General features: G+C 36.3%; 2 protein-coding genes across 2 annotated transcripts; one reads left to right on the top strand and one right to left on the bottom strand.

Annotated features, from left to right (window-relative positions):
* The first annotated feature begins 2,380 nt into the window (after window positions 1-2,380).
* LOC130944185 (1,4-alpha-glucan-branching enzyme 1, chloroplastic/amyloplastic-like) lies at window positions 2,381-7,786 on the top strand. The gene is made up of 14 exons (XM_057872372.1): window positions 2,381-2,745; window positions 2,826-2,945; window positions 3,039-3,249; window positions 3,326-3,395; window positions 3,487-3,756; window positions 3,841-4,747; window positions 4,909-5,025; window positions 5,177-5,239; window positions 5,363-5,470; window positions 6,021-6,122; window positions 6,266-6,333; window positions 6,450-6,531; window positions 6,983-7,099; window positions 7,352-7,786. Exons 1-14 carry the CDS (start codon window positions 2,695-2,697, stop codon window positions 7,595-7,597), a joined length of 2,532 nt encoding a protein of 843 aa, XP_057728355.1. The 5' UTR covers window positions 2,381-2,694; the 3' UTR covers window positions 7,598-7,786.
* A 38-nt stretch (window positions 7,787-7,824) lies between these two features.
* Window positions 7,825-8,874, bottom strand: LOC130944186 (uncharacterized). The gene is made up of 2 exons (XM_057872373.1): window positions 8,630-8,874; window positions 7,825-8,534 (listed from the first exon to the last, which is right to left on the bottom strand). Exons 1-2 carry the CDS (start codon window positions 8,754-8,756, stop codon window positions 7,987-7,989), a joined length of 675 nt encoding a protein of 224 aa, XP_057728356.1. The 5' UTR covers window positions 8,757-8,874; the 3' UTR covers window positions 7,825-7,986.
* Between the last annotated feature and the right edge of the window lie 1,122 nt (window positions 8,875-9,996).

Raw genomic sequence — 9,996 nt, 5'->3', positions numbered from 1 at the left:
TATTAAGTCATAAGTACTGTAATGAAAAAAGCTTGAATAATCAAATCAAAGTGAAGATTACAGATTCCTTCTTTGAAAGGAGTTAATGAAATTATGGCCTATTTTTCAAAATTTCTCCACCTACTACATTGGAAATGGGCCATCAACTCTTTTCTAGAAACATCAATGGGTGAAAAAAGAAGGTTGTCTATTTATTTTGGCTCTAAATCCTGACTCAATTGACCCTAACAGCTTTGTTTGGGAATGGACAAATCTAAATGGAGATTAGAATATAGACAAGCTCTACCAAAATCTATCCCCAAATATTGTGAAAAATTATTGTTACTCCTACTCCCCAAGCATAATTAGAAGATGATAGAATTGGATGGAAACTATCACAAGATGTAGATTTCTCTCTAAATACTACATATAAATCTCTCAAGAACTATTCGAAAGAAGGGAATACCATTTAGAAAAAAAAGTATGGAGTTAGAAGGGACCACAAAGAGCTAAAGTTTTTTTCTGGACAACTATGCACATGAGAATCATGACAAACCAAAGAAAGGCAAAGATATTTGGTGGTATAGAAAACTGCTCTCTTTGCAATAGTGGAACAGAAAATACTTTACATACTCTAAGAAATTGTCGCAAAGCATCCACCATTTGAGTCAATTTGCTGAAAAGTAATGAAATCCTAGGCTTTTTCCAATCAAACTGGAAGGATTGGATTGAGGTGAATTTATAGAAGCAATTAAGGAAGAACGATAACCTAAATGAGCTAGATACCTTCATCACAACTTGTTGGAGAATTTGGTATTGAAGAAATAAAGAAATGCATGACACAAGTTACAACAGACCATAACAATCACATTAAGAAATCTACAAATAGGTGCAAGATATTAAAGAAGCATTAGAGAAGGATTACCTGGTAGAAAAGCAAAGAGGAAGAATTGGAGAGAAACATTGGTTGGCATTCTCCTCCAAGGAGTTGGATTAAATTGAACATCAACGGCACAGCGCAGGAAAACCCGGTTGTTACTGGGTGCGGCGATATCCTCAAGAATGAAGAAGGAAGTTGGATCGCAGGTTTCACCCACAAGATAGGGGCTAGAATGACTTTTCTAGTAGAACTCTTGGGTGTAAAAAATGGTCTTAATTTAGCTTGGACCATAGACTTCAAGAGAGTGGTGGTGGAAATTGATTTTGCAACAGTGGTTAGACTTTTGAATGGAGGAAAGAAGTTAGAAAGTCACTCAATACAAATGTTAGAGAGATAAATGAGATGAAAAAGAAGGACGGGAACATATTTTTTGTATAAAATTATAGAGAAGATAATAGATGTGCATATTATCCTACGAAAATGAACTTAAAGATAGAATCTAATTTTGTTTTTTAAGATGTGTTTCCTCCTAAAGTAGCTAGAATCTTAAGTGAAGATGATAAAAGAGTTATCTTATCCCGTTTAATTTGTAATTATTACTTTTTTCTAGACTTTTGTTCCTCTGAAATACTAAAAAAAAAAAAAACACTCAGCCAAACTGTGTCGATATTTTCAACAGACACGAATAATAACTAAAGATTGTCAAGAGATAAACCGTAAACGTGTATTTCATACTTTCATGTATAAAATAAAAAAAATAGAATTACTTTTTTCATAAAAATAGATATATAATTTAACGCGAAAGAAGAAATTATTTTTGACAAGACAACGAAAATAATTTTTGGGTCTATTTTGATGGATGGTAAATCCAAGACAAAGCCTAGATAACAACCATATCATGTAGCAAGACAGTGAGACAGGGCACTCAAGCCCACTAATACATCCACTGGGCTTTGTTTTTCTATTTTTGGGCTGGCCTCCTTCCAGTTTCACATTTGACAATCATGCATTGGACAAAACAAATAACGTTCACCAAAAAAAAAAAAAAAAAACAAATAACTATGTTTGCATCAAGATAACTATATATATATATATAAATCAATTATTAAAATTAATTATTAATATAAAATATATATTAAAAATAATTAAATAATATATATTTATGAGTTTAATAAATATGTATTTTTATAAATTTATTATTAGTAAAAATTTTAAATATTTTTATTTAATAAATATAAAATTAATATATTAAAAATTTAAATTTTTATTTTTTTAATAATTTTTTTAATTTGTAAATTTAATATAAAAAATATAAAATAGATAAATTCTGTATTTATATACGATTATATTATATGTATATTAAAATTAATTATCAGTATAAAATATATATTAAAAATAAATTAAATAATATATATTTATATACAAATATATTAATAATTAATTTTAATATATAAATAATATTTTTAATTTATATAATATATAAATATATAATATATAATAATTAACTTTAATAGGTGATTTTAGTCGAGGAAAAAAAGAAATTTATGAACGGTGGAACTATAACGAAACTTATGAAAGCAGCTTTGGGAAGAAAAAAGAGCAAATGAAACATACACATATGGTTGATCGTAGGCCGTTGTTTGCTTCTTCACGGGGTGAAAGCACATATGCTGTCCTTTCCTTCCTGTCCTGTATAGTTACTGTAGCTACTAATCACAATAATATATCAACCATGTCCATGGGTCCCATGTGTTTCTGCTTGGCGCTACTCACTCACTTATTTATCGCGCCTTACGGTGTTCCTCAATGCAACTTTAACAACCTCCTCTCTCAACATGGTTGCTCTTAATCCTCTGCTTCCTCCCTCTTGCTCACCCTCCTCCCAGGTTTTCTCTAATTTCATTTTTTTATGTTTAATTATATCTTTTGGTTTTCTCATTTAATCATTTTCCACCCTTTCTTGCAGGTCTCCAGAAATAAGCACCGGCTTACAACGCAAACTTCCATTCCACTCACTATTCCCTTTCGCAGACTGCATGCATTCAATGGCTTCGTCTTTCCATCAGCAAAACCAATACACCATACGGTATGCATACGATACGATTATACGAAACTCTTTAGAGATCCGTGAATTCTACGTATGCTAGATTAGTTCAGTGTGCTTTTTTCCTTCGTCTAGGTGAGGCCAGGTTTCAAAGGCATAGCTGTTATGACTGATGACAAGTCAACAATGTCTTCCACTGAGGAAAACTTAGAAAATATCGCCATCTTTAATGTTGATCCTGCCCTAAAACCGTATAAAGATCACTTCAATTATCGATTAAAGAGATATGCAGATCAGAAGAAGCTTATTGAGGAATACGAAGGAGGCCTTGAGGAATTTGCAAAAGGTGATTCTAATTGCTAAGCAATGTTTCACTTTTGTTGTGTTAAGCTTCACTAATTTTGCTGGATTATATATTTTAGGTTATTTGAAATTTGGATTTAACAGAGAAGAAGGTGGCATTGTGTACCGTGAATGGGCACCTGCTGCTCAGTAAGTTATCTCCGAGGATAAACATTAGTCGACTTGGTTTCTCATCATTTTGTTTAGTTTTTCATCAGTTGATATGCTTCTTTCAATGCAGGGAAGCACAAGTTATTGGAGATTTTAATGGATGGGATGGTTCTAACCACCGAATGGAAAAAAGCCAGTTTGGCGTCTGGAGTATTAAGATTCCTGATGTTGAGGGAAATCCAGCTATACCTCACAATTCGAAAGTGAAGTTTAGATTCAAACACAGTGATGGAGTTTGGGTTGATCGAATCCCTGCTTGGATTAAATATGCTACTGTCGATCCAACCAGATTTGCTGCACCGTATGATGGTGTCTACTGGGATCCACCACTTTCGGAGAGGTTCCGTATTCCATATCTATTAGATTGTTATCTTCAATGAAGAATTGTATTAGCTGCTAGTTCACCCTTTAGTTTGTTCTACAGGTATCAGTTTAAGTATCCACGTCCCCCAAAGCCCAAGGCCCCAAGGATATATGAAGCTCATGTGGGAATGAGTAGCTCTGAACCCCGCATAAACTCCTACACGGAATTTGCAGATAATATTTTGCCCCGCATTCGAGAAAACAACTATAACACTGTCCAGTTAATGGCTGTGATGGAACATTCCTATTATGCGTCTTTCGGGTATCATGTAACAAACTTCTTTGCCGTGAGCAGTAGATCTGGAACCCCTGAAGATCTTAAATATCTAATAGACAAGGCACATAGCTTAGGTATGCATGTCTTAATGGATGTCGTCCACAGTCATGCTAGTAATAATGTTACCGATGGACTCAATGGATACGATGTTGGTCAAAGTTCACAAGATTCTTACTTCCATACTGGAGATAGAGGCTACCATAAATTATGGGATAGTAGGCTCTTTAACTATGCAAATTGGGAAGTTCTTCGTTTCCTTCTATCGAATTTAAGGTGGTGGCTTGAGGAATTCAAATTTGATGGATTTCGATTTGATGGAGTAACATCAATGCTGTATCATCATCATGGGATTAACACTACATTTACAGGGAATTATAGTGAATATTTTAGTGAAGCCACAGATGTAGATGCTGTTGTTTATCTGATGCTGGCTGATACTCTGATCCGTAATATTTTCCCAGATGCAACTGTCATTGCTGAAGATGTTTCTGGCATGCCTGGACTTGGTCGGCCAGTATCTGAAGGGGGAATCGGCTTTGATTATCGTCTGGCCATGGCCATCCCTGACAAGTGGATTGACTACTTGAAGAACAAGAAAGACCATGAGTGGTCAATGAAGGAAATCTCTTCAAGTCTGACCAACAGGAGATACACTGAGAGATGTGTCTCTTATGCTGAAAGTCATGATCAGGTGTGAGCTTTGCCAATTTGCATAGGGTTTTACCTTTATGACGGGCAATGATAAATTTGTGAATAGAAAATGAAGGAACCCACCAGGGACAGATAATTGGGAATTTTATTTCATTTCATTGGCTTTCTAAAGTTTTCTTCTCTTTCTTTTGCCTTGGGCAGGCCATTGTTGGGGACAAGACTATTGCATTTTTTCTAATGGATGAAGAAATGTATTCTGGCATGTCTTGTTTGACTGATGCTTCTCCTGCTATTGAACGAGGGGTTGCACTTCACAAGGTTGATTATCCAACCATGAAAACTTCTGGACCACATCAATCACATCAAAAATGAATTACAAAAAGCAGCTAATAAATAAATTATTTTTGTTGCTTTATAATTTCCGTGCACTTATAGATATTGTAGTCATTGATATTTTAATCTTGTATAGATGATACACTTCATAACCATGGCATTAGGTGGGGAGGGCTACCTTAATTTCATGGGCAATGAGGTATGCGTATTACTTCACTATTCTGCCTGAAAAACTGGTGCTCATGGTTGCACCTACCATTTACCTTTTTCAAATTGACAAAAAAAAATTTTTATTGTTCAATTATATTTAATGAGAAATTAGTTTGGCCATCCGGAGTGGATTGATTTCCCAAGAGAAGGCAATGGATGGAGTTATGAGAAGTGCAGGCGTCAGTGGAATCTGGTGGATACAGATCATTTGCGATACAAGGTACATGTTGAATCACTTCTGCACAGAATATTGACATCTCATTAAATGGCTTCATGCCTCAGCTTTTCAACAAGGCCCAAACCAAGTTTAATTATGATTGATTCCTAAGTTAGCATTATATTTCCAGTATGAATCAAGCTTTATCTTGTCTAGGTTGATCTATTTGGATCTAATTGTTATTAACAATCACAATTACCAAAATCTGAATCCTTTTTAAGTTGGGATAACTCAAATCAAGCAAACATAAATCTGTTATCTGTAGGTGTAACAGGAAAATCTTATTTTTTAAACAAATTTTCACATAGTCAAAGAAAAATTGTATCACATATATGTGTAATATACATTTGAATTTTTTGTTAACTCATGAAATTTCATACATATAGTTTCTGTATTTAACTGCGTGACTCTTAAGATATGCTAGACCGTGAGATGTGGTCATTTTCAGATATTTTGTCTCAGCCTGTTTTGCAGAAAGCTAAAAATTCTCTTTGTTCTTTAGTTTGTTGGTTCTCATATGTGTGTTATTTTTTTGTCTTTTGGATTTGTGCAGTTCATGAATGCATTTGACAGGGCAATGAACTTGCTTGATGATAAATTTTCATTCCTCACATCAACAAAACAGATTGTAAGCAGCACTGACGAAGAAGACAAGGTGATAGGTGTTTTGTATTTTTGAAACATGAGTTATTAGAAAAAAAAGAAAATACAATTCACATGCTACTGGCTACTGAGTTGATCCAAGTGTAATTCAGTGCCATGCTATAATTAAATGCCTGTCGGTTTTTCCTTTTGTAGGTTATAGTTTTCGAGCGTGGAGATCTTGTGTTTGTGTTCAATTTTCACCCAGAGAATACGTATGAAGGGTATGCAATGTGTTTAATTTTCATTTATTCGTGGGGAATTGTATTTGTTCCAGTTTGTATTTTTATTACTTGTAATAGTAACAGATTACCACATGGTTTGGTTTAAACTTATGCAGCTATAAAGTTGGCTGTGACTTGCCTGGGAAATATAGAGTTGCATTGGATAGTGATGCTTGGGAATTTGGAGGACGTGGAAGAGTAAGGAGCCCTAATCTCCCTGGCAGTATGCATTAGTATAAGCAGGGAAACATTAACCCATCTCTCTTCCTTTCTCTTCGCCCCTAGCGCACACAAACTGTTTTCAAATTGCAAAAGCTTCTGTTTTTTACTTCTTTTTTTCCAAACCAAAAAGAAATCTGCCAAGCCTTATATTCTATCCAAGTATAATGCTTGCTCACGCACCAATTGGCACTTAGGAGCAGGGGTGAGGTAGGAGAACAGCTTGAGGGAAAATGTAGAAGTAACGCGAATATGAAATAATTTAAACACTTTGGGTTTTACTCCGTAAGAGTAGTGAATGACAGAAGTAACTGAAAAGGTGAGCATAAAGAAAAACAATGGGAGGGGCCTGTATCTGAAAGTATGTGTTCACATTTTGTTTCCCCTGCTTCATTGACAAGGTTGACTGTTTTTTGTTTCCATTTTCCAGGTAGGTCATGATATAGACCATTTCACCTCCCCAGAAGGAATTCCAGGAGTTCCTGAAACTAATTTTAATAATCGGCCCAATTCCTTCAAGGTCCTCTCCCCCGCTCGCACTTGTGTGGTATGCTTATCTGTTGCCCTCTAGAAACCACCTTTTGGTGTAAATGCTATTTGATCCTGGTTACTAGTTTGTTTTTTGCCCTCTATTAGGCAATGGTGTCAATGCGTACTTTAATCCAATCACTTGGGAACAAGTTCAAACCGAGTTCACTGCACATGTTAACATTATGTACTTTACAAAAAATGTGCAAGCCTTTCTTTTGCCCTTCCCTGCAAATTGTGGGTTGCTAACTTGACTTGAAAACTTCTGCAGGTATATTATAGAGTGGACGAAAACAACAAAGAAAACAGCAATGGCAATGTGGTTGCAGCAAAAGAGAGACTGGCTGCAGAAGATGTTGGCAAAGTTACTGGTGAATCTGCATCCATAGAAGATAAAGATCCCAATTTCGGTGTGGTAGAGGAGACATCAACTCCAGTTCTTGTTGCAGAAACTCTTGAGAAACCTACCTCGTTAGAAAGTGAAGTTCTGGACAATAACGAAGATGCAGACAACTGAGAAATTTTCTCGAGGGAGGGATTTATTTTGTAAATTTTGTAGATACCAGCGGGTGGTGTGTGTATATATATGTACGAGAAAGAACAGTTCTTCTCATGTAAACATCCCTTTTATTTTCTTTCAAATAAGCCAGGAGCTTGAGGGAGAATTAGACAATTGCAATGAATTTTATGAATTTACATGCTTGGATATATGGTGTAGAAATTCATCATATCATAACAATCTCATCTCATTTCAATGTTAAGGTTGACTAAGTAAAAACTAACAACTTTTAAATTTTTTTAAACAGAGAAGAGAGCAAGATTTAATCCAAATATCAGTTAAATCAAATTCTTCTCCAACCAATCAAAAGAAACAAAAAAGGTCATATTTCATACTGAACACAGATTTCAAATTCTAGTTGTTCTTCTTGTTCCAATCTTCCTTCCTGCAGATGGAGGTTTGGGGACAGCAGCAAGAGTAGGTTTCTTGGTTTCCTTTTCCTTGGTCATGCTTCTGAGCATGTACCTTGGCGTTTGTGCCTCACTCATCTCCATAGAATATGCAGCAGTAACGGATTTTCTGATGCTTCCAAGTTTTCTTGAACTGTATTTCTTTGCAGATTCCATGGTAACACCCAGTCCCACAGAGTACGCCGGCAGCTTCGATTGCTCTGCAACTGCCACCACTCCCTGCTTCCTCCTCAGCCTCTCGTTCCTTCTGGCAGAGTATTCATCATAGAACCTCCCTCTCTCAAACAAAACACCCGGTCTCGAACCGCAAGAAGCAGCCCCAGCAGCAAAACTATCAAAGTTTTCTTTCTCTGCATTCCCAAGCTCTTCCTTCACCATCTTTGACAAAGCACTTATCTCGCATGATATGGTCTGGTATTCAGGTCGCAGCGCAGATTCTTCAATGGCCAGAGGACGAGTTGATTTTTGAAATTTGTTCAAAGAACCTATTTCAATTAACTCCAGAAAAGTATAAATAAATAAACAAGCAAATAAAAAGATTAAATAAAACCATAAAAATAAGAACAAGAAAAGTAGAGACCTGATGGAGTCTGAAGAGAGAGTGTAGAATTAGATGATTGTTGGAGAGGACGGCGAGATCGGAGGCGTATGGGCGATTTAGGGAGCGGAGGCTTCCGTTCAGATTTCATGTTTGAGAATGAATACATCGTTTTTTATTTTTTGGTAATGCCAACTTTTATTTGTGTGGCTTTTACTGTGGGTCTCTCAGTCTTTTATTTGAAATTGGAGAGAACCAAAGCATAAATGCATATTACAAGATAGAGAAAAGAAGGAGCGCTTGCAACGGTCATATTCTACATCCAACGGCTGAAAGGACTCCATCTCAAATTCTGGATGTTAATGCCCTTTTCGTTCCATATTTTTAGACTTTGACGGCACACCTAAGACCAACTCATTAAATTAAATTAAACAAGAATAATTTAATAATTTTACTGATACTTTATCATTGAATTATGTACCATATTTTTATATTTATATTGAATTATGTAAAGAATTTCTCCTAAATATTAGTCATTAATTATGATCATTATTTAAATTTTGAACGGTCATTCGAATTTTAAATGTAAGAACTTGTATTTGGTAATATAAAATAAAAGGGTAAATACCTTTCTGGCCCCTGAGCATTTTAAATTGGGACATATCGCACCTTTATCATCCAGAAACCTCAACCAGGTCCTCAATCATCAACATTAGTGGACGTATCGATCCCTGTGACCGGGTTGCCAACAGGTTGCCTGGATGACGTGTCAGGTGGAGGCTGAGTTGTCAAATGTAGGTGCCACGTGTCACTAGAAATTGTTGCAGGGACTAAAAACTCCCCTCCCTGCCCAAACTGTTTTCAGCCCCATCGGCAACACCCTCCACTCACCACCCCTCCCCAGCACTCCTCCACCACCGCCACTGCCGCCACCACTACAACCGCCTCACAACCTTCGCAACTCATGCGAATCCTCCACCTATTCTTCTTCCTCTACAACCTCCCAAAACTTCACCCAATGGAGGTTCTCTCTCTCGACAACACCTTCCACCACCACCACCACTACTCCTCCGCCACAACAACCACCACTAACACCACCACCGCTTCTACTTCCCAACAATCTCGAAGAACTCTTTCACCTCTCCGAGCTTCAACTCACTACCACCGCCTCACAACCTTCCCAACAATATTTTTTTGTTAGAGTAATATTGGTTCAACTCTTGCAGCATTGGAAATTCATGCTGCTCAAATGTGGGGCCATTTAAAGAGGGATGATGAAAAGTTTGAGGAGTTTACAAAGGAGAATAGGTTAATGGAGGTTCTATATTCTAACAACAGGGAAAGTAGAGTTAAATGGAATACACTTGCCTTTCATGTTCTTCCATTGCTGCCTATTACTGAGTTCGTGT

Source organism: Arachis stenosperma, chromosome 8 (assembly GCF_014773155.1).
Source record: "Arachis stenosperma cultivar V10309 chromosome 8, arast.V10309.gnm1.PFL2, whole genome shotgun sequence".
Taxonomy (NCBI): Eukaryota; Viridiplantae; Streptophyta; class Magnoliopsida; order Fabales; family Fabaceae; genus Arachis; species Arachis stenosperma.
This window is presented reverse-complemented; position numbering and strand designations above follow the sequence as displayed.

Excerpts from the sequence above, each read along its gene's own strand:
- LOC130944186 (XM_057872373.1), bottom strand. The coding sequence starts at position 8,756 with ATGTATTCATTCTCAAACATGAAATCTGAACGGAAGCCTCCGCTCCCT. Across the intron at positions 8,535-8,629 it reads CTCTCTTCAGACTCCATCAG|GTTCTTTGAACAAATTTCAA; the intron begins GTCTCTACTTTT and ends TAATTGAAATAG.
- LOC130944185 (XM_057872372.1), top strand. The coding sequence starts at position 2,695 with ATGGTTGCTCTTAATCCTCTGCTTCCTCCCTCTTGCTCACCCTCCTCC. Across the intron at positions 6,123-6,265 it reads GCACTGACGAAGAAGACAAG|GTTATAGTTTTCGAGCGTGG; the intron begins GTGATAGGTGTT and ends TTCCTTTTGTAG. Across the intron at positions 6,532-6,982 it reads AATTTGGAGGACGTGGAAGA|GTAGGTCATGATATAGACCA; the intron begins GTAAGGAGCCCT and ends TCCATTTTCCAG.